The sequence below is a fragment of the Mastacembelus armatus genome, chromosome 5 (genome assembly GCF_900324485.2).
Source record: "Mastacembelus armatus chromosome 5, fMasArm1.2, whole genome shotgun sequence".
Taxonomy (NCBI): Eukaryota; Metazoa; Chordata; class Actinopteri; order Synbranchiformes; family Mastacembelidae; genus Mastacembelus; species Mastacembelus armatus.
Window position 1 is genome coordinate 7,755,145 of NC_046637.1, and position 25,224 is coordinate 7,780,368.

The following is a 25,224-nucleotide window of genomic DNA, read 5'->3' on the forward strand; positions in this document are numbered from 1 at the left end:
CGTGTATTTTGTTGTATTTTCTTTCAGTTAGCCTTTCTTTTTGTATTATTTTTGTTACTTTTCAAATTAAAGTTCTGTCTTCTTTTTTGCAGTCATCTGAATCTGGTCAGATACTGTAAAACTGGTCTTTATTGGTGATTAATAGGCAGATGGTTTGGGTTACCCATGTTGTTAGCTTTGTGTTGGTTGGCTGTGGCGTTATAGCAGGAAAAGGCTGCAGTGAGAACTAATGGTACATGGTGGCACATTCTGCCTAGTGAGAACCACACACATGTTGCAGCTGTGCAATAACAACTCTTCACCGACAGACTTCTGTGGCTGGTGAAGTCATTATACATTGTATTTCCTAAATGTTTTTTTAAAAGTCTTCACTATCTTCAGTGCTCCTTTCTTTCCTCAAATTTCCAATTCCTACATCCTTTTATATAAAATCTAATAAATGTTAGGGAATGTTTGAGATTAATGTTATTTTATTGAATGTTGCATTTAGACCTTGAAACACTTCCAAAAAAAAAAAGTAAAGCAGTTCCTGCCTGGAAGTTAATGTAACCATAATTTGTGAGGACATATTAGGTATTATTTGCATGCTCCCACATTTGTTTTTAGAGGACTGCTGTAGTGGGTGTTTCTAGAAAGATTTTTTAAAGTTGAAATAAAGAATTTTTTACACCACAACATGCTCTACATACTAACTAGACATCCCACTGTTAACACATTATTACATTCTCAATTATAGTTAATCAAAGAAACAATGCAGCTAATTTTGACATTGTAAAAGTAAACAGACAACTATCTAGTAAATTACTAGATTACTAAATAACCCCCCCCCCCCCCCCCCCCATAAAACAGTGAATACCTACAGGTTTTGTACACAAAAATGATATAACATATTAGCTTTTGAGATATTGAGGTGGTTGTTAGAGAAGAGCTGATAACATAGCATGTTACAGGTGAGGGCCAGAGTTTCAGTGTTGCTCAACTGCTCCACGATATGTAGTTGGAATTTGCAGCTTGAACACTAGAGTAGTAAAGAACAGCACTGTAGGTTATGTGTAGTTCCTGGAATGTGATACTGACACAATGTCAGTATCAATGTCAGTATCAGTATCAGTATTGAATTTGCAATGTACACATCCAAATCTGAATCAGCAGACTTAAGATGTAATTTATTCCCTGGTGCCTGAATAAACTATGTCTAACACAACAGTTTACCCTTTAAACCAAGCCATTTGCTGCAGCAGCCTTTTTTACTGTATCCTACCAACACTGGAATGTACATAGAATAATAACATCAATTCTACAGGGCCTCATGAATACTTATCAAAAGCTTAAAGTGAAATACTGCACTGTACCCTCAGGCGTGTTAAGCTTAAAACACTGATATCAATCTATATTAATCAACAACTTGTAACATGCAAGGATACACATAAATTATAATCCTATTACTGTAACTCCTCTCTGTGTGTTCTCATCTTAACTTTATGAATATAGAGCTCAGCTTTCTGTCCAGCTTATATAGCCTGTTGTTGGTTTTAGAGTAGCTTTAACCACAGTATGTATTTCTGTGGTAATGCATGTACCTATTTTTATGTATTATGAGTCTGTGGCCATTTCAAAGCAAGATGTGGCTCAATAATGGCCTAAAGTATGAGCTCTATGCCTGATCTGCTCATATAACACATTTGCTTCACAGTGCATATGGAAGGAATTCTGTAAATCCTTAACTAACTTATACTTTTATTCTGAAACCAGTACTAGCGTGGTTTATGTTTCTGGTGAGAAACAGCAAAACACATTCTACTCAACCATGAATATATAATGAAAGACACTTTTGAAGTGGCATGTGTGATGGTAATCTTTCTCTGACCATGGAAATACTACATAATTATGTATAAAAATGGTTCTTTCTGGGACCAGTCCCAAACATTGATTGCCTCTGGCTTTCCACACAGGCAGAAAGAAAACAAAACCATAGCACGGGTGCACTTGGAGAAATGTCACAGTGTATCGTGTACTGTTTTGAGGCCCTTTCTACCTTTGACAGGAGGTATGTTGTTCTTAAAGCAGTGAAAAAAGACTTGAGCATCTAAAGGTAGACAGTGATGCAAGCTGTAAAGCAGCTTGAGACAAATTTGTGATATTGGGTTATTGAAAGAAAACATATTATTTGTTACTGATATTATTAATAATAACATTTACTTGATGAGGTCATAATATGACATAGAAGTAGTGAGAATAGTGAAGAACAACACATTAACACTAACGTTAAAAGTGGAAAGATTCAACAGCTGAGTCAGCTGTTCCATAATTGGATTCATTGTAGTGATAACTGTGAGAAAGACGCAGTTGGGCATGTCTCTCTCTCTCTCACACACACACCTACACACACACACAGACACACACACCTGAGGATATAAAAGAGCAGAGGACAGAAGTCCAGTGCAGATAGTTTCAGGACACTGTAGACATGTTCAGGTTCATTGTTTTGACCTCCCTCGCAGCCCTCGGTAAGAACTGTCTAATTCGTTCTCTACTTTGACATTCTGAAAAGTCTTAACTCATGACTCACTTGGATACACAATGTCTGGGTGTTATGATTCCTGTGCTTCTGCTTTTCTCAGTGCTGGCTGAGCTGGAGCCCCAGCCCAGGTACTTGGAGGAAAATGCTCAGGAAAGAGTTGTGGGAGGTGAGGTGGCCAAACCCAACTCCTGGCCCTGGCAGGTATAGTATTATTTGACTCCACAGTAATGGAAGAGAAGTGGATATCTCACTTTAATAAAAGCAGTAATACTGCAACTTGAAAATACTCTGGGCCCAATAATCATGCAGTAAAGTAACAACTTCACTGGGATGGTATGTTTGTGACTTGCTGTTCACTATTGGCAGTTGTAGCATCTTGTATAATAAATGCATTCATGTTTTTCTAGTGACTCTTACAGCCACTGGTGAAATTAATATGATTAGCCTCCAACACACTGACCAATAATGTATGATAACACACTGACCAATAATGTATGATAATGCACTGTGTTCTTCCTGATCCCACCCTGTCTCCAAGTGGGCTGATAAATTCAGTTTGGAAGCAAAGGAGACCCATTTCTGACCAGGAACAAATGTCTCACCCTGTTTGACACAGTCATGAATGGGAAGGAAAAACTGGTGTGACTGTACCTTAACAAGTAAAAGTTCTTAAAAATCTCTCCAAATAAAAGTAAAAAAAAAAAACATAAAGTCAAAAACATAAAGTACTCACTATGCATAAATTAGAAATAGTCCAGTACATGTATATAGTATATGTATATAGTTATTTCCCACCACTATTCTTCAACTACTTAAGTCACATTATTTCAAAACCTTTGCCATGTAAAATAGGCAATCACAAAATCATCAGGTATATAAGATGGTTCTTTTTTTCATAGGTAAGAATAAGGACAAGACACATTTTGCAAAAATATTAGTGCTTCATTTCAGTAGTAATGCTCTGTGTTGTTTTTTTTGGTTAGATCTCTCTTCAGTACCAGTCTGGCAGCAGCTTCTCCCACACCTGTGGAGGAAGCCTCATTAGAAGAGGATGGGTCATGACTGCTGCTCACTGTGTGGACACGTGAGAGTTTCATGCATCACAGAACAGCTGCTGAATGTAAAACTAGTAGATAAAATGAATGAGCAAGTAGCAAGATGTGTGTTCTGATAGAATATTATATATCCTGGTGGTTAAAGTGCATAGCTAAGACATTTCATTTTTAAATTTGACTTACTGGATATCAGCAACATAGCTTTTAAGTAAAATTCTAACATACCAGATTGCTATTTACCAGACAGGATGAGTGGAAGACTGAAAATTTTCATTTTTTACATGCTCACAGCTCCAGGACCTGGCGTGTTGTTCTTGGAGATCACAACATCAACTCCAATGAGGGCAGAGAGCAGTACAAGAGTGTGAGTCGTGTCTATATCCACCCCAACTGGAACAGAAACAATGTTGCTGGAGGGTTAGTGGTTACTGTGAATTTCTTCTCCAAATGAATTAGCAAATATTGATATATATATACATCACATATCATGTAAACTATTTTGTTATTTGTATGTGCGTGTAAGTAATGGAAAAAATTGACTTAAATTTTACAAGACTTATTCCTCTCAACATAAACAGGCAAAACACCCAGTATATTATTACATTAGTTGACAGAAAATTAATCAACAGCTATTTTCATTGGTCAAGATAAATTAACAAATAGTTCCATTTTCCAGAAGATTGTAAATATATATTTAAATTCTGGACAAAGGTCAGACAAAACCAATGAATTTCAATAATCATATCTGGCTCTAGAAAAAAAATCATTAAGTGGCAGATTAATAATGAAGTAATAATTATTTGCTGCCCTGGACAAGTTCCACTGGAAGAAAAACAATAGCCTACTGTTACCCCAGGACATTACAGGATATTTTTTATGAGTTCAGTCAACATAAAAGATTTATTACTCACTGATCTGAGACCTTGATGTTCTGACCCTCAGGTGGGACATTGCTCTCCTGCGTCTGTCTTCTGATGCCACTCTCAACACCTACGTCCAGCTCGCCCAGCTGCCTCCCTCTGATCAGATCCTGCCCAACAACAACAACTGCTACATCACTGGATGGGGACGCACCCAGAGTGAGTTTGACACATTGATCAATTTACATGTTAAAAGCCAGTATTCAGTTCAGTACTTCAATGCAGTAATCAAGCTATCTGTACACAATGTCACAGCAATGTATGATCCTGCTGTCACAAGGTTTATCACAGTTGTACGATGTCTTATTTCTGCTGTCCCCAGCTGGAGGACAACTGTCTGCTCTGCTGAAACAGGCCTACCTGCCTACTGTTGACTATCAGACCTGCTCCAGCTCTGGATGGTGGGGCAGCACTGTGAAGACCTCCATGGTCTGTGCTGGTGGTGGCAGCAACTCTGGTTGCCAGGTGAGTCTATGAGAACTGTGGATGTCCTCAGATGTAGTATTTTCTAGAACTTAGAAAAGTACTCCACTGATTAAATATTGTAAGACTAATATTTGGGTATGCCAGATTATGGAGACACCATCACTAGAGCTTCAGAGCTATTACAGGCTATCACTTTCAAGCCACACTTTAAAACATTGTATCCCATGTGATGTTTCTGTGATAAAGAAAGCAGGAATGATTCATGGGTATAAGGAAACTGGGGGAAACACCAGAAGGAAATTGTCAGAATTCAGCCTAACTCCACCATGACAAAATTGAACTAAATGTGTCCCACTGAGATGAGGTCTGAACCCTTTCTGTCAAGGAAGATATTTTGGAGGACACATGCAGGATCACTTGCTGCATCAGCAGGGGCATAAGTCAGTTACAATGATCCAGGCTTGTGCTTAAACTGCATAAAATCTCAATGTCTTGCAAAGTCATGGTTTGCACAAACTTTCAGAAGGTTGTATGAGATTAAAAGAGAATATTGGTAAATGATTTATGGGTTTCCCATTGTGCTCAAAATTGGTGAAATAAATCCATTGATTGAGTCCTGAGTCTTGCTTGTGATGTGTTTTCTCTAAATGCAGGGTGACTCTGGTGGCCCCCTCAACTGCAGTGTCAATGGACAGTGGGTTGTCCACGGTGTGACCAGCTTTGTGTCCTCATCTGGCTGCAACGCTTACAGGAAGCCAACTGTCTTCACCCGTGTCTCTGCCTATATCAGCTGGATGAACAGCGTCAGTATTTAACACTAACCCATAAATGTCAAAGCGCATTAGTGTGAAAAACATTCAAACATGATATAGTTCAATCACTGTAGATTTTACATAATTTGAGTTAAAGTACATGCTTTAAAAATTAGGCTATATCTAGTACTTTTATAATTAGTTTTCTGTACTTACCCATCCTTGGATCAATGTGCAATATTTTCTTCAGATTCTTGAGAATAATCACAAACTGATTAATTTGTCTTTGTTTTTCCAGATCATGGGTTAAGAAGAACAATTTCCACAAAGAAGAGAGAGAACTCTGAATTCATCTCAGTTTCTCACCAACTCTATCAGAATAAAGTTTCCTCTAATGTGCAAATGCCTCATTTCATTGTTTATGCTGTATTTTGTGTGGGTGACAACAAACAGCTTCCAGTGACACTTAAGAATAAAAATGCTTTTTATTCTTAAGTGTCAACAATATTACATGATTGGACTGAGACAGATGTAGAGTCTCTTACATGTCAAATTGACCTGATATCTAACAATGAAAAGAGAAGATTATCCCTCTAACAATTTTCAAAATGCAGTTAAATTATACAAACATTTTTAAAAGATCATGTACCTGTCAAAAAACAATCCAAAGGTAAAATTCAAAATGATTCTTTGGTAGCAGTAAATCTTAAAAAGCAAACATGGTGCTGTAGAAAATCTTTGCATTCCACTTACAATGTCAAATAAGTATGAATAATTCATAACTGCATAAATGTGCTCATCACTGCATGGCAAAATAAACAGCTAATAAGCTGGATTTCAGTAGTTCCATATCCAGGTGTTATGTGGGTACAAGCAATCATCAGGGGTAATTCCATTACACTTGTGTGAATTAAATGAATTGAGTATAAATTAGTTTCACAGCATACAAATATACATGTCTTGTACAATGGATTGAGAAATATACAACTTTTCTTAGGGCCATAAATTTACATCCAGATGTTTAACTCCTAGACAGCCTACTGTGAAATCTTTTGCTTATGTGAAGTCTACTACTCAGAATTTATCTACAAGCTATTATCTTTTTCATCCTGTTAAGGGTCAAGAGGAGTCTATTCACCTATCATTAGACTGTGGACTGTGCCAGCAGGAAAAACAGACCTACAGGTGTTGTAAAGAATTGAAGAAATCCAGAATATGCTAATGTAAAGACATTTTTTATATTCATTACACAAAATATACATATTACATACATTCAAATAGTTTATATGAAAACCTTGAAACGTTTAGACAGAATTCCCTGGCTTACATAAAATAGCTCCTCAGTCAATTTCCATCCAGACATCCATAATCTATATCCACTTATTACTAATTAGGGTCACAGGGATCTGCTGGAGCCTGTCCCAGCTCCCTTGGGGTGAAAGGCATATATATATATATATATATATGTTTATATATATATATATATATATATATATATATATAAACATATATATATGTTTATATATATATATATATATATATATATATATATATATATATATATATATATATATATATAAACATATATATATAGAAGTCACAGATGGACCGGACAGCTGTCAGAAAATCAGAACTGGCTATCCCTCAAAAAGCAAATAAAAAACAACAAAGCTACAGAAAAAAACCACAAAAACCCATTCATAATCTAATAATGGCCTTGACTGTGGCAGATATGCATGAGATGAACAACATTTGGGTTACAGGAAGAACACCCTGTTATCAACAGGAATACATCACAAGTCCTATGCTTCCATAGCTTTCCTGCTGAACAGTTCCTTTGCAAGCACCGACATGCACGACTCAGCCTGCCACAGTTCACAACTCTGTCAGCTTTGAGGAATGAAGTTAATATTATTCCTTATTATCTACTTCCAGGATTGCTTTCCAGGGTCAGAGGTATGTATATAGGAGATGTAGGAAAGACACTACCTGCAGTGAATTATTTTGATACTGCTTGTATAGGCACTCAAAGTCAGCTAATAGAATTGTTCAGTCCGAACAGCAAAGAATAGGAAAAACCAGAGGATTGGAGGAAATGAAGCAGTATCTACACATAAGACACAGCTCCTCCATGGCTTTGCCAGGTAAAGCTGATTTGTTTGCAAATATTTTAAGTGGAACAAAGTGAGGATGGATGCTTACAAAAGTGATGCGCTGAATACCTTTTATTTTGGTGGTCTTTAGCACGAGCTCTCCTGGCTACACTGGAGAACTGCTATAAAATTATCTATAATTCCTTAATTTAAAAAAAAAAAAAAAAAAAAGATTTATTGAATATTGAATAGTTTCAACACATCACTGAGCTATACAGTCAACATTTTGGAAACAAGTTACTGATTACTACATAAATTAATCAGCACAAACATTAACATTAACATTAACATTAACATTAACTCTAACAACATTTTCTCATAACTTTTTCAGCTGATGGAACTAATTTGAAAAGGTCACTGTATCTGTAATGTCTATGTATTTTATTTTGCTTGATTAATCACATTCTTGTGAATTTAACCCACTGTCAGGGGCACAGAGTATGGGTATGGCTTCCACAGTGAAAAAGAGGCCCATTGTACTTTGTCCACAGAAAATATTGGATCCAAGACTGTCAATATTACAGAAAACACACAAAAAACCTATTTCCATTTACACAGTTTGATAGATTTTGCCTTCCATAAGGCAAAAAAAAAAAAAAAAAAAAAAACTACATGAAGCTTTAGCGCTCAGGAAAACACAGATCAACAGTCTACACTGTAAAATGTTCCACTTTTGTCAGTGCAGACTCACATAATCAATGAGGTAATGTGTAGTAGTTTTTCCCCTTTAAGCATTCAAAGTGCTCAGTGTCTACATTTGTGCCATATCTGTTCATAATCCAGTAGATGCCTTTCCCATGCAGTCACATGAGTCATATTAGTAAAAAGACAAATATTTGACAGACACTGAAGCTGGACTTCTGGCTGCCTGTTGTTGAAGTGGAGGAAGTGAAAGGATCTGTGAAGAGTTCAGCTGTCTGTTCAGTGAGCAACACTCTTTCTGGAGATAAGGTCAGTCTTATATAAGCTCTTATGCTGCTTGGTAATGTTCCTTTTCTGCAGGGAGCTCAGTATGTTCAATACAACAGATGTGTGTTCACCAGTTGCAATTACAGACAATAATTTGACAGGGGCACAGTGCCATCTGGTGGATGCAAGAACAGAAGCAACTATATATATATATATATATATATATATATATATATATATATGTATATATATACTCACAGCCCTGGCCACATGGCTAAAGAGGTACACCAGAGAAGCAAGGAGAATAAACAGGGTGTTCTCCACTGAACCATCCAAAGTGTACTCTCAGTGGTAGGGTAGCAACATGAGAGCAGACCCACCAAGGCTCGAGACTGAACAATACTGGAAAAACATATGGGAGAAGGAGGCATCACATAACACCAATGCCCAGTGGCTGGCAGACCTGACAGCAGACCACAGCAACCTCCCTGAACAGGAACCAGTAATGGCCGATATCCAAGAAAGGGTCTCAAGCATGAAGAACTGGAAAGCACCAAGGCCTGATATGATCCACGCATCCTGACTAAAGAAGCTAACTGCACTCCATGAGTGCCTGGCAGCTCAAATGAACCAGCTGCTAATGGATGGGACTCACCCAGAGTGGCTAACTGAAGGCAGGACAGTCCTGATCCTAAAGGACCCCCAAAAGGGAACAGTCCCATCCAACTACCGCTGGATAACTTGCCTCTGCACAACATGGAAGCTCCTGTCAGGCATCATAGCGGCTAAGATGAGTAAGCACAATACATGAGCGGGTCCCAGAAAGGAATGGGTAAGGACACCAGGGAAGGAAAACATCAACTACTGGTAGATAAAGCACTCGCTAGAGACCAGACAGACCAACCTGTGCACCGCCTGGATTGACTACAAGAAAGCCTCCGACTCATTGTCTCACACATGGATCCTGGAATGCTTAGAGCTATACAACATCAATAGGACTCTAAGAACCTTCATAAGGAACTCAATAGGACTGTGGAAAACAACCCTAGTGGCCAACCTCAAGCCAATTGCACAAGTCTCCATCAAGTGCGGCATCTACCAAGGAGATGCTCTGCATAGGCCTAAAATCCCTTCAGGGCCAGATCATCACTAAGACTGGCTTCAGATACCGACTACGAAATGGAGCTACCATCAGCCACCTCCTGTACATGGATGACATCAAGCTGTATTCCAGGAGTGACCGAGACAGAGACTCACTGAAAAGAGGACATAAAAGCCACTGATGTCAAGACAAGGAAGCTCCTCACAATGCATGGAGGGTTTCACCCCAAATCCAGCATCCTGAGACTGTACACTAAGAGGAAGGAAGGAGGCCGAGGACTGGTGAGAGTCAGACCCACAATCCAAGATGAAACAGCAAAGATCCATGAGTACATCAGGAAGATGGCCCCGAGTGATGGAATACTTGAATATCTCAGGCAACAGAAGCCTGGTGCAGAGGAAGAGCAAGAACCACCATGGCAGGACAAACCCCTGCATGGTATGTACCACCGACAGATAGAAGAAGTGGCTGGAAGTGGCTGAAAAATGCTGGACTGAAAGACAGCACAGAACAGGCCCTGAGCACAAAATGGATAGAGGTCTACCACACCAGGTAGGGCCCCAGGTGCAGGCTATGAAAAGATGCCCCTCAGACAATCCAGCACATAACAGCAGATTGTAAGATGCTAGCAGGCCAGGCGTACATGGAACGCCATAACCAAGTGGCTGGCATAGTGTACAGGAACATCTGTGCCAAGTATGGGCTGGAGGTCCCAAGGTCAAAATGGGACACACCTCCAAAGGTGGTGGAGAATGACCGAGCTAAGATCCTGTGGGACTTCCAGATACAGACTGAGAAACTGGTGATGGCTAACCAACCAGACATAATAGTGGTGGACAAACAACAGAAGAAAGCCGTAGTGGTAGATGTAGCAATCCCAAGTGACAGCAACATCAGAAACAAGGAACATGAGAAGCTGGAGAAATACCAAGGGCTTAAAGAAGAGCTAGAAAAGATGTGGAAGGTGAAGGCAACAGTGGTCCCCGTGGTAATCGGCACCCTTGGGGCTGTGACCCCCAAACTGGGAGAGGGGCTCCAACAGATCCCAGGAACAACATCAGAGCTCTCTGTCCAGAAGAGCGCAGTGCTAGGAACAGCTAAGATACTGAGAAGAACCCTCAAACTCCCAGGCCTCTGGTAGAGGACCCGAGATTGAGGAAGACACACACACCACCCATAGGGGTGAGAAGGGAAATATATATATATATATATATATATATATATATATATATATATATATATATATATATAGTGTGATAGTGAGTACATATACTTTGTACCACAGTACCCCTGGGTACTTCCCCAAAACCAGGGGACCGGGATTTCCAGCGGCTATTAGCCAGCCTGTGAGCGCCTTCATCGGGCATGAGCTGTGCCACAGTGTCCCTGAGTGCTCTGGTTATTCCTCACCACCAGGGGACCGGGACGTCCAGAGGCCAATAAACGGCCAGTGGGCACATGCACTGGGCATGTCCATTAGTACCAAAGCCAATGTGAAAAAGTGAAAATGAAAGTCCAAGTGGCTAATCAATTTACTATGGTCAACAGCCAAAAGGAACTAAAAAAGCACTGTAAGCAGTACCTTGTTCGGATGTAAAACTGGTCCCACAGTCTTAATAGGGTCATACCTAGTAATAATGACAACATCGGACATGGTAGACAGGCTTTTTAATGTCTTTTTTATGTCTTCTAATTAGGCATGGTTAAAGACAATAAAACCAATACAATTAAAAAAGTATCTAAAGTTAACAGGTATAAAAATAAAAGCATTGCACCAACCAGCCTCATTTTGTGGGCAGATGTGTTATGTAATATGCATATTTGACTTCTATTACCCATTCTTCAATGTCATTTATTATTGTTCGCCAGTAGTATCCAGCAGTAACCATGTTAGTGGTTCCTTTTTGATTACCAGTTATTATGGCACTCCATGTTGCTACAGTTCTTGCATCCACCAGATGGCACTATGCACCTGTCAAATTATTGTCTGTAGTTGCAACTGGTGAACACACAGTATCTGTTGTATTGAACATACCAAGGTCCCTGCAGAAAAGGGACATTACTGAGCAGCTTAGAGCTTATAAAAGACTGACCTTATCTCCAGAGAGACTGCTGCTAACTCAATAGATATTAGGGGTTTTCAGAGATCCTCTCACTCCACTGCAACAGGGTACTGGAAGTCCAGCTTCATTGTCTTTTAAATAATATCAAACTTTGTAAGTGGAGCTATGTTTTGTTTTTGTAGTAATGACAGTCTTTGATTCAATATTTTTTTGTGGAAAAACATAAAGATAATTCACTCTAGTGTAGTGGAATCACCTCTGATTATTGTTTATATCCATATAACACCTGCATATGGAGCTACTAAGATCCATTTTATTAGTTAGTTTATTATTTGCCATGCAGTGATAAACGTATTCAAGCAGTTATGAATTATCCATATTTGACATTGTAAGTGTAATGCAAAGATATTCTACAGCACCGTTTTTGCTCTGTATAATTTATTGCACAGAATCACACAGAATCATCTTTGGATTGTTTTTTGACTACAGCACATGACTTTTTCTTTTAGTTTTTGTATACTATAACTTAACTTTAAAATTGTTAGTGGGATAATATTGTTTTTTTCACCACTTGATGTTGGGTCATTTTGACATCTAAGAGACATCTGTTTCAGTCCAATCACGTATTTTTGTTAACCCATAAGAATAAAAAGCATTTTTACAGAATGTTTAAAGCTTCACTGAAAGCTGTGTTTAATCATCTCCATGTGTTACAGTACTGATGTTTAGTTGTGAAATCACTTTAGTAACCAAACTTCTATGAAATATGCAGAATTACTCTTTAAATCTGTAGTCTGAAAACAACTACTGTCGTTTATTTTTGTAGAATTTTATTTAAATCACACTCAGGCTTTTAGAACTATTAAGAACACCAGTGCTTATTGTCATCCACACAATATACAGCACAAAAAAATTTGGTGATGCAAATGCACTTTAGAGGAAATTTTATTTTGATTGTGTTGGTCAGAGACTAATTTAGAGTCTTCTCTTGTCTACATGGAGATCGTCCATCTTAACCCATGATCTGGAAAAACAAGGAGAAGTGAATCAGTTTGTGATTGTCTTCAAGAATCTGACAAAACACTACACAAATACATAAATAAAAAACCTGTTATGAAATACTGCACGTAGCCTGATTTTTATTACACATACTTTAACCCAAAACACTAATGCTCTTTGACATTTACAGTGGGTACGGAAAGTATTCAGACCCCTTTAAAGTTTTCACTCTTTGTGTCATTGCAGCCATTTGCCAAAATCAAAAAAGTTCATTTTATTTCTCATTAATGTACACTCAGCACCCCATCTTGACAGAAAAAAACAGAAATGTAGAAATTTTTGCAAATTTATTAAAAAAGAAAACCTGAAATATCACATGGTCATAAATATTCAGACCCTTTGCAGTGACACTCATATTTAACTCACATGCTGTCCATTTCTTCTGATCCTCCTTGAGATGGTTCTGCTCCTTCATTGGAGTCCAGCTGTGTTTAATTAAACTGATTGGACCTGATTAGGAAAGGCACACACCTGTCTATATAAGACCTTACAGCTCACAGTGCATGTCAGAGCAAATGAGAATCATGAGGTCGAAGGAACTGCCCAAGGAGCTTAGAGACAGAACTGTGGCAAGGCACAGATCTGGCCAAGGTTACAAAAGAATTTCTGCAGCACTCAAGGTTCCTAAGAGCACAGTGGCCTCCATAATCCTCAAATGGAAAAAGTTTGGGACGACCAGAACTCTTCCTAGACCTGGCCGTCCAGCCAAACTGAGCAATCGTGGGAGAAGAGCCTTGGTGAGAGAGGTAAAGAAGAACCCAAAGATCACTGTGGCTGAGCTCCAGAGATGCAGTAGGGAGATGGGAGAAAGTTCCACAAAGTCAACTATCACTGCAGCCCTCCACCAGTCGGGGCTTTATGGCAGAGTGGCCCGACGGAAGCCTCTCCTCAGTGCAAGACACATGAAAGCCCGCATAGAGTTTGCCAAAAAACACATGAAGGACTCCCAGACTATGAGAAATAAGATTCTCTGGTCTGATGAGACCAAGATTGAACTTTTTGGAGTTAATTCTAAGTGGTATGTGTGCAGAAAACCAGGCACTGCTCATCACCTGCCCAATACAATCCCGACAGTGAAACATGGTGGTGGGAGCATCATGTTGTGGGGGTGTTTTTCAGCTGCAGGGACAGGACGACTGGTTGCAATTGAAGGAAAGATGAATGTGGCCAAGTACAGAGATACCCTGGAAGAAAACCTCTTCCAGAGTGCTCAGGACCTCAGACTGGGCAGAAGGTTCACCTTTCAACAGGACAATGACCCTAAGCACACAGCTAAAATAACAAAGGAGTGGCTTCGGAACAACTCTGTGACCGTTCTTGACTGGCCCAGCCAGAGCCCTGACCTAAACCCAATTGAGCTTCTCTGGAGAGACCTGAAAATGGCTGTCCACCAACGTTCACCATCCAACCTGACAGAACTGGAGAGGATCTGCAAGGAAGAATGGCAGAGGATCCCCAAATCCAGGTGTGAAAAACTTGTTGCATCATTCCCAAGAAGACTCATGGCTGTACTAGCTCAAAAGGGTGCTTCTACTCAATACTGAGCACAGGGTCTGAATACTTATGACCATGTGATATTTCAGTTTTTCTTTTTTAATAAATTTGCAAAAGTTTCTACATTTCTGTTTTTTTCTGTCAAGATGGGGTGCTGAGTGTACATTAATGAGAAATAAAATGAACTTTTTTAATTTTGGCATATGGCTGCAATGACACAAAGAGTGAAAAATTTAAAGGGGTCTGAATACTTTCCGTACCCACTGTATGGGTTAGTGTTAAATACTGACGCCGTTCATCCAGCTGATGTAGGCAGAGACGCGGGTGAAGACAGTTGGCTTCCTGTTGGTGTTGCAGCCAGATGAGGACACAAAGCTGGTCACACCGTGGACAACCCACTGTCCATTGACATAGCAGTTGAGGGGACCACCAGAGTCACCCTGCATTTAGAGAAAACATATGACAAACAAAGATCAGAACCAGAATTCATAACTAATGGCTTTATTTTCTGCTTTATTCAGACAAGCTAACATCCCTGCAGGACAATGACCTGCAGGGATGTTAATTGGATGGGATGCAGGAATGAAAATACAGAGAAAAAAAATTATGCAAAACAACTACAGACACCCAGTGACTAAAAAGATTGTAAAAAAAAATGCTACAAAGTCACAACCAAAATAAGAAAAACCTCAAAAAATAAACACAAAACAAGTAAATATACAGGAGCTGTAAAATGTCCCTGAAGCAGAGATGCTCACAAGTCATTTTTTGGAGTCAAGTCTCTGGTCACAAGTCCAAGTCAATGCTCAAGGCTCATGGTTGCAATGAACAATGCTTGTTGCATGGTGTGCAGACTGCAAAGATTTACAAAGCCATTAACAAGCTAACATTAGGCAGCTGATATTGAGCTAAACCAAGTGTAGACTGACTGACCGCTGTTTTGAGGTGTTTGATAAAATTAGATGTGTTTGATCCAGTGTGTCAGGTTGTGTGTGAGTGCCAAAAAGGGCACAAAAAGATGTAACACAACCACAAGATAAGATATAATGGCCTTTTCCCTGTCTGTGCCCATGGGCTCTTCCCATGATCCATCAATGCTTATATCCATTTTCCAATACACATACCCTACTTTTTTATATCCCCTTTCATTATCATACAGCCTTCAGCAAGTTTGAGCAAAGCATGAGTTTGCAAGACCTTTTATTCAGTTTAGGCACATGACTTATAGCCTAATACTAATGCAGCAAGTGATTCTCCAACAGAACTGGGCTCAGTTTGGGTGGCCATCTGCCTCGACCGGTTGAACTGAGTGGATAGAGGAGAGAAGTAATGTCTACGAAAATAAATACTAAGTTTTAAGGTTCTTTCTAAGACCTCATGGACTCACTTGGCAACCAGAGTTGATGCTGCCACCAGCACAGACCATGGAGGTCTTCACAGTGCTGCCCCACCATAAAGAGCTGGAGCAGGTCTGATAGTCAACAGTAGGCAGGTAGGCCTGTTTCAGCAGAGCAGACATTTGTCCTCCAGCTGGGGACAGCAGAAATAAGACATCGTACAACTGTGATAAACCTTGTGACAGCAGGATCATACACTGCTGTGACATTGTGTACAGATAGCTTGATTACTGCATTGAAGTACTGAACTGAATACTGGCTTCTAACATGTAAATTGATCAATGTGTCAAACTCACTCTGGGTGCGTCCCCATCCAGTGATGTAGCAGAAATTGTTGTTGGGCAGGATCTGACCAGTGGGAGGCAGGTTGGCGAGCTGGACGTAGGTGTTGAGAGTGGCATCAGAAGACAGACGCAGGAGAGCAATGTCCCACCTGAGGGTCAGAACATCAAGGGGTCTGTTCAGTGAGTAATACATCTTTTATGTTGACTGTATTCATAAAAAATTACTACTAATTTAGCTTGACTAAGGACAATAACTGTTGATTACTTTATGTTATTTGTTTCAGCTCCAAATATGTTATATGTATTGTTGTGCTTTCATCATTAGCGTTTACAGGAATAAAACTTTATGTGATCTGAACTATATTTGAACAGTATTTGCTAATTCATATGGAGAAGAAATTCCCAGTAACCACTAACCCTGCAGCAAGATTGTTTTTGTCCCAGCTGGGGTGGATGTAGACACGGCTCACACCCTTGTACTGCTCTTTACCCTCAAAGCAGTAGATGTCATGATCTCCAAGAACAACACGCCAGGTCCTGGAGCTGTGGGCATTCCAATAAAAAAATAACTAAATACATTTTTCATTCTTTCACTCATGCACATCCTCTTTAGCAAGGAACAGTCTTTGGTAAATCAAGGATATCAATTGCAAATCACTTTTATATGCAAGCTGTACATGTATATATAGAAAATGCCTCATTTATACTCTTTAACCAACACATATCTGCTTACTTGCTTATTCGTCTTTCTAGCAGCTGTTCTGTGATGGATTAAACTCATATGGTGTCATAAATGTGTCATATTCCTGAGGTCACAGCATAACATTCTAAGCACAGTAAATATATTTGTGTGCTTGCAATTATCCGTTGAAGCACAAATTAAAAAACTTGGTGGCTCAGCTTTGTGCACGTGTGTGTGTGTGTGTGTGTGTGTGTGTGTGTGTGTGTGTGAACAAAAATTCTGTTTTCAGAATATCCCATTGTCTGCTCAGAGATAAATCATAAATACAATACACAATAATATAATATAAATTCTCACGTGTCCACACAGTGAGCAGCAGTCATGACCCATCCTCTCCTGATGAGGGTTCCTCCACATGTGTGTTCAAAGTTGCTGTCAGACAGGTACTGAAGAGAGACCTAAGGGGGGAAAACAGACCTGAGTTTGTATGAAACAATTAAAAGTTGTATTTATGATTCTAATCTGCACACACCATTGTCTATATCTGCTGAATTTCTGGATTAAACATGAATATAGTCTTGATATTATGTTACTGTAGGTTACCTGCCAGGGCCAGGAGTTGGAACTGGCTACGTCACCTCCCACAACCCTTGCACCAATGTCCTCCAGGAACTTGGGCCGGGAGTCCGGTCCAGTCAGCACTGGTAAAAAATATAAAAATAGATTTTAGAGTCTTTAGAAATAGATTTTATAGATTTATAAATTGTTTACAAGAGAGCACACAAATCATTTTGTTTCCACTGACAGAAACATAAAATGTGAAAACAAGGCAGGAGAGTTTACTGGTAGATCAGATTTTCAGGAGCTTCTCTGTGTTAACTAAAATAAAAATCAACTGACTCAGAATTAAGTGCAAAAGAGTGAATAAGACAGTAAGAGAATAATGCAGGCTATAGTGCATAGTGCTTGCTGTCATTTTCTTACCTATGGCTGCAAGACTTGTCAACACCAGAAATCGCAGCATGTCTGTAGTGCTTCAGAATGTTTCTGCAAGGACCAAATGCTTCTGTCCCTCTTTTATACCTCAGTTTGACCATCAGTTGATGCTGAAAGGTGTGGCTGTGACAATAGTTAGATATGTACCTGAGGTCTGTCACCTCACACTTCCTGCTTTTATTTATAAGAAATGGTCCAGATTAAAGAATAACATGTTTAATGACCAGTACATCAGGACGACATGAGTCACATTTAAATTTATTTGGTTTGATAAAGTCCACCATATCTATTTATGTTTCAGCTTTGCAGTTTTGTCCTATTCTCCCCCAACTTTACAAATGTCTGTTGTAACAGAGTAAGATTTGCTATATGTATGTATCACAAAATAATCATCTGTCCATTTGAAAGTGTATAAATCACCATGTAGGCATAGGAAAACATGTTTCCTTTGTCTTGTCTCTAGTGACTCTGAGAGGAAGAAAAGAAAATGGAAACATTGGTCAATGCTCTGTTACATGTATTTTGTAAAAAGGTATATATTAAAGTGGAAAATATAACTACTTTTTTGTTGTATAGTTTTACTTGTGTGATTAAAGAAGGCAAAAATATAAAAATGTTTGTCTTGGGTTTTGCTTGCACCCACTTTCAAGACATTGATGGTGGCGATAGAAATGTTGGTCTTAACTAGACAGTAGATGAAATAGTAACTACTGATATTGTATCTGCAGTGTGAATCTGTGGCTATTGTACATAAGTTTTGAGAAATTTTGTATTACATTGAATTTTATAAAATTTCAGTAGGTTTAACCAGTTTTTCTAGTAATGAGCTAAACAGAAACATCAAACTCACATTGTGTAAACAGTACAATGGTCTTAAGAACAGCCTATTCTAATACTAATATTTGACTTTTATTACAGAGTATGTGAATGACCTTATGGAACTGGGCTTTGAGAAGGTTTCTCAAGGTTTTTTATCTGGACCCAGCCTCACAGAGACAGTGATGAAGCTCCCCATTGAACATACTTGCAGCTCTTGTTTCTATGCTTGCGAATTTCCTATTTGTGCTTGCTAGCTTGCAAATTATTAAAACTTGCAGCTATATATTTTTGCCTTGTGTTTTAGGGCCTTCAAAAGGGGCCTTGATATTGTTATAATATATTAATAATAATAATGTGCTGTGATTGTTTTACTAAACTGGCATTCTAAAGTGTGACTGGCAGCAAACAGGACCTATGTGTAACAGACATGGCAGCTGATGGGGGGCAGTCAGTGATGTGTTCCTCTTTTTTTTACTGGGAATCTGTCATTTTAATTTTCATTGTTCCTCTGCGGGTTGACACAAGGCTGATTCCCTCCCCTGTAACAACTCTTCAATTATCTTATCATACACCAGCCCACTGAATTTTCTTCCTTTAGCTCATAATAATCATCCCCTAGTCAAACAAAATGCTTTGAGTGTTTTTTGCTTTTGTCTTTTTCTCCCACTTTCACTTTCTTTCTTGTTTTTAAATTCTTGGTAGGGATTAAGAGAAAGAGGCTTTTATTTGCCCTTCTGTACAGAAGCAGCCCTCATCTTTTGAGGAAGGTGATTACAGATAATTATTTCAATCATTACTAAAACAGAACAAACCTCCTTTGAACCTTCAGCACCTCCCTCTTCATCCTTTCATTCATCTCCTCCTCTTTTTTTCTGGCCAGTTCTTCTCAATCCTGGCCCTCGTCATTTTCTTCTTGTCACCCTACTCCTCCTGCTGAACTTGTGCTGACCTTCGTCCTCAGTGACCTTTTTCCTCCTTACACCTTTGATTTGGAGGAGGGTATTTTGTAATTGTTGTCATTCACTCTAGTTGTGTCATTAAGCCTGTTTTGACCAGTCTGAGCCAGAAGACTGTTCTACTTGTCACTTCAGGTGCACTAATCTAATGTTCACCTTTGGCTGACACTGCTCTGCCTCTCCTTTCTTGACGCCAATGACGAACCTGTGCTGGCATCAAAACAATATCCCATGCATATGTACACACACCTGCTTTTGTACTATTGAATGAAAACACACCCACAGTCTTTTTTTCAGCCTGACTGCCCACGTGTTATGATTCATGTGATTTAGAATTTGTTCTTAAAAACGAAACTGAAATGCAACACCTGGGCAATTATAGTAGGGTTTTGTTTTTCACATGAGAGAAAGCAAAGAGCAGCTGGGTGGTGTGAAGGGGTTGAGAAAAGAGAAAATACTGAAAGAGAGTCAACAATGTGACAGACCAACATTAAAATGCAGAGAATATATCAAAACTATAATTATTTTAACTGGCCAAGTGAACTAAACTGTTAAATGTAATAATAAAATGGGTGAAACGTTTCTCAAAGATTATCCCATCCTGTTTTAGCCATTTACTTTAAACCACAAAGACTTGGTGTCATATTTTAGATTTTTGGCTGTATTTTTACCATCATTCCAGGCAGTTATTAATCTCTATCTAATTTAATTTCAGTTGAAATTTCAAATACAAATGTTTGATCAGTCTGTTATTTTGGTACAGACCGAAATATAAATATTTGTATACTTGACTGACATGATATTTAGGTCAGACATCCGCGGTCCCTGGGGGATGAATCTCAATAACTTTGGATCCCTGACTTTTACTGCATCCCATAATTTGATTATTGACTAATCACAGTCAGTCAGTATAGTTACAGACGTCAAAACATTAAGCATTTTTTTCTTTCAATAAAAGCGTATATGACTGGCCGATTGAGAGAGACAGTATGAATCTCATCTCATCACAGGAGTTCAAGATGCATGTTACATTTCTCACTTCTCAGAAGCCACTATCATCCTGCAGAAACAGCCACAGTGTTATTCTTGTCCTCTTCATTATCTTCAGAAAATAGAAAACACAAATTTCCTCAGTGTGTTCACGTGAAGTCTTGTTCCATTGACATTTATTGAATTCTTTGAACTTGCCTTAACACTTATTTCCACAGGTCTGTATAATAAAACTTTATAGTGATGTATTATAATGTGTAAAAATATAGTCTACAGCTAAATAGGTTCTCAAAGACAAGGGATCCAGACATTCGTTGCCAACAGTAAGGCAACTCCAACACTGCCTTGTGAATTTCAGCGATGCCATTTCCTTATGTGTTAAGGTGATTACTGGTAATAAGAGAAATACAGAGTTAACAGTCAAGTTTTTGTTACACAGGATTTTCCCACCAACCAAAATTTCAAAGAGGGAATAAGACTTCAAACAGCTGAAGTTAAGAGTTTGTGGGATTAGGTAATTATCAGATTTGAAGCTTAACATAAAACATTAACCAGTACTCCTGGGTGAAATGTGAAGCTTGCAGAAACTGGTTGCATTTTCAGTGTGCTAGCATGAAGGTTGATTGGTCAAATAAAGTCTTTTGTGGATGCAGTGTCAGTCTCGATGTGGTAGAATAATGTCAACACATATCCTGAAATTCCACATAATTATTGTGTGTTTCAGGAGGAAGGAGCACAGATATTACACATACACAGATATTATCTGTATATGGATATTATCACTTCTGTTGCAGCTACCAAACAATTTTAAAAATCTGTAGATATAATTTCATTGGAAAGATAAAAAAAATAAAAAATAATAACAGTTAAGTTAAAGTAAATGCTTTAGTGTTTGAATCTGTCATAAGCTAAGGACGTGGTCAGGAGCAAACTTCATCCACACAAATACAGGAGTGAGAAAAGGAGTCTTATTAACTAAAACAAGGCTAAACAGGAAACAAACATACAAAGCAGGAGAAGGTCAAGGGAAGGAAACGCATAAGTGTAAAACATGGGCGGGGACATGAGGAAGACAGGGCACATGGAAATACACGAAAACATGAACGTGGGAGAAGAGCGTTACCGCTAAAGGGAACAAGGCATGAGGGTCTGGGTCACACACACTTGAGGAGACAAACAGACTACGAGAAAACATGAACATGAGAAGGAAGGAAAAGGCAAGAGGGTCTGGGGCACACACTGAGGACTCACAAACCGAGGGGAAGACATGGACATGAAGAGGAGGGACAAAACATGAGCAAAGAGGTTTCACGGACAGGGCAGCAAGACAGAAACCAAAAACATAAAAGGAGCAAGACAAACACGCTAGACAGTGACAACACAGTGACAAAAGAAAACCAGAACAGCTTAACTTAAAACTCAGCAAACCAAAAGGGAGTCCAGGAACAAAAGGGTCCGAAAAAACAGGCAGGGTCGAAATTGGCAAGAGGGAACAGGCAAACAAGGTAGGAAACTCAGGTTACACAACAGAGCTCAAGGTGGTGGCTTAACAGATAACCTGGCAAAGGGCTAAGGCAAGACAGGTGTATAAAAAGGCATGGGGAGGAAACGAGGTACAGGTGAAAACAATGAACTAATTGGGTCAACGTAAAGAGGACAAAAATGAAACAAACTACATCCTGTCATGATCCCTACCAAAATAAAAGAAACAGGAAGTCCAAAACTGCGGATCATGACAGAATGTGAAAGCAATTCTGCCAGTTGCATCTTCAGTCATTTGAAACTGTTCCTCCTCCGTCTGCTTTTTGTAAACAAAGTGATTCAAATGTCATGCAATGTTTTGGTAAAAACAATGTGAATTAACAAATTTATCTACTATTTTTTGAAGGGCACTTTGAGTGAGCTCCATCTGACATTATTCTAACAAAATAATATTTGTTCTAAAACATGTTGTTGATGCTTATGGACTAGTGAAAATGGACCATAATGAAAATAATGAAGGAGTAATAAGCTTAATAATAAATAAGCAGAAGGTTTGGTTGCAGGTCAAATTTAACTTTAAACAAAATATAGTAAGACGATAAAGTACATATAGCAACTTTTAATGCAAAAGGCATGCTTAGTGGTTTTGTGGCCAAGTTGACCTATTATTATTTAAAGTACAAGTTATTTTTAATACAAATATACAAATTTTCCATCAGTGCTACTGACACCAAAGATGCAGATAAGGTGAGAAAATACTTACATATACAAACACAAAACAATGCTACCATCTTGTGGTGGAATCCTTAAATAACAACGTCCAAATAAATACTGCCCTTCATCCTTATGTATGCAGGTCATATAAAACATCTCAGATACAATTTTCTACTGGAATAATGACATTAAAAATAAGAAAGTGACGAGTTTTAGTATTTATACCCAGGTCATAAATCAGTCAAGAAAGTAGGAAAAACAGTACAACACACCAAAGGCTTTGGTGCCTTCATTGTGATTATCAATATTTACACTTCAGATACTGAATTAGAATCTGGTCTTCAGTTTTATAGACAAAAAGTGCCAGTTTTTATGTCAACATGTTGCTGTATTTACACCTAAATACTGAGAACGTAAACTGAAATCTCTGTGCTTATGATGTAATGTATGTTCTACAATGTTGGAGGATTTTAGGGGGTTCAATAAGTATACACAAAATAATTTGAACGTACTTCTGTCTAAATTGCAAAACATACTGTTGAGGGGCAGCGGGGCTGCAGCTGATTGGTACCAAATTATTGCATTCAAAGGAAAAATATAAATTCCTGAGGTTCTTCATGGATAAACCCAAACAGCAACAAGCCAAGCAGGATCTACAGTGCTGGGTAGAAGAATTTGAAAAGAGTTCACCAGCTGAACATTTCACTTTTGTTTTTGGAAAACAAGGATTGTAAAAAGATCCTCACAGAAGTAGTTGACCATATATCAACTACTATATAGGCTACATCTATATATCCTACTCATTGGACGTCTGAAGTTGAAAAAGAGGCCTAGAGTCAGCCCTACAGCTGGCAATTAGCCACATCTACCTCTTTCATTTGTTTGTTTCGTTTGATTTTTGGGGTTTTTTTTTCAGAGTGGAATCCTTCGTGACATACGGAGCTAACTGCATGTTGCTATTTAATGTACATAAATCAGTCACAACTTCTGGTTGAAATGTTTGGGTGGACAGAAGTCCACATGGGCACTCTTGCCAGTCTACTGCTACACAGCCCCATACAAAAAATCAGGGACTCTGCTCAACCACACAACCACCAGGGTGCACTTATCATAATGTTGCTTGATGAAATCACCATTGTGTCAACCTCTTGTTAAACAAGGAAGAGGACAACAGTAACACTGTAACACCTTAGGCTGCCATTCAAAACTCCCACGTCACCTCTTGAAATGCTGCAGCACCTGAAATGGCACTTATGGGTGCCACCCCAGGCTCTGGTGCCACGAAATGAGGCAAAATATACAGGTATTTCAGCACAGAACACCAAATGTCTGTATCAAAATGAGGATTAAATGTTTTGAGTTGCTTTGAGTTTTTTCTGCATTTTAAGTTGTGGAAAGTCTGAGAAACCTCAATATTCTATGAAGAATCTGAAATGAACTGAGACTCCAATGTGTTTTAGATATTTTATTGTTTTTGGAAAGAGGTCACCTTCACGACAGAGTGCTAAAGCACTTGAGTCAAAGTGATATCAAAAGAAGACCATAAAGTGCTTTTGCTATTGCAGCTCCTAAAACTATGCAATAGTCTACCTCTCAGTATTAGAGCAGCTACTGATTTGTTCTCATCTTCCTTAGTTTTTAACACAAAGCTGAGTCTTTTACTTTCTTTTTAAATGATGACTGAATGTTTTTGGTATTATAGTGTTGTTTTCTTTCTTGTTTTGATTATATTTAATTTTCAAATATCTTATGATCTCCTGTACATGTGAAGCAATTTGCTGAACTGGAAGTTTTTTTTAAAGTGCCATATAAATACATTTGATTTGATTTTAAAAAGTAATAAGATTTTAATAAAATTCAATAGAATATTTTTTAGAAGAGAAACACTTAGGAGGCAGTGTAATTTATTGTAGTGTTCATTTTTCCTTTATGATTTATTTTCTAATCACTCTTCCTGCCTGCAGGAACTGTAAAGCAGCAGCAGTGTTTTTTTAAGATCATCTTGTCCCTACATGCAACACGTCAACATCTCTGCATAGCTGTCATCAGACATACTGTACCCATCATTTCCTTAAAGGAAGTCCTGCGTGTTCTGTAACATTTCTCTGAAACGAACATAATGTTCTGTCTGTTTTTCAGATTAGACAACTCAATAATAATCTGAGAGACACATGGAAAAGATAAGGGCATTGTTCATTCTAATCTTTAACACGCAAACAAATACCTTCCTTGAAAACACATCTATTTTGTAACTGTGATCATTTTGACACATATGCAATAAAAATGAAACTGAAGTAGTGTTATCCAGTGTTTAATAAATAGTGTGAGCATAGTATATTTTAGTTTGTTATCCTATTCAACATATTATCCAACTCAACAATTATCTAAGAAAGAGATTAAAAAATGAGGGCATTGTATATTTTAGTCTTTAACACCTAAATACCTTCCTA

At 38.4% G+C, this 25,224-nt stretch overlaps 2 protein-coding genes across 2 annotated transcripts; one reads left to right on the forward strand and one right to left on the reverse strand.

Annotated features, from left to right (window-relative positions):
- The first annotated feature begins 2,440 nt into the window (after positions 1-2,440).
- Positions 2,441-5,752, forward strand: LOC113129896 (elastase-1-like). The gene is made up of 7 exons (XM_026306108.1): positions 2,441-2,507; positions 2,622-2,722; positions 3,505-3,605; positions 3,868-3,993; positions 4,519-4,655; positions 4,819-4,961; positions 5,576-5,752. The coding sequence occupies exons 1-7, from the start codon at positions 2,468-2,470 to the stop codon at positions 5,735-5,737; spliced, it is 810 nt and encodes a 269-aa protein (XP_026161893.1). The 5' UTR covers positions 2,441-2,467; the 3' UTR covers positions 5,738-5,752.
- An 8,980-nt stretch (positions 5,753-14,732) lies between these two features.
- Positions 14,733-17,841, reverse strand: LOC113129893 (elastase-1-like). Its single transcript, XM_026306106.1, has 7 exons — positions 17,802-17,841; positions 17,421-17,518; positions 17,175-17,275; positions 16,553-16,678; positions 16,148-16,284; positions 15,842-15,984; positions 14,733-14,894 (listed from the first exon to the last, which is right to left on the reverse strand). The coding sequence occupies exons 1-7, from the start codon at positions 17,839-17,841 to the stop codon at positions 14,733-14,735; spliced, it is 807 nt and encodes a 268-aa protein (XP_026161891.1).
- Positions 17,842-25,224: the final 7,383 nt, after the last annotated feature.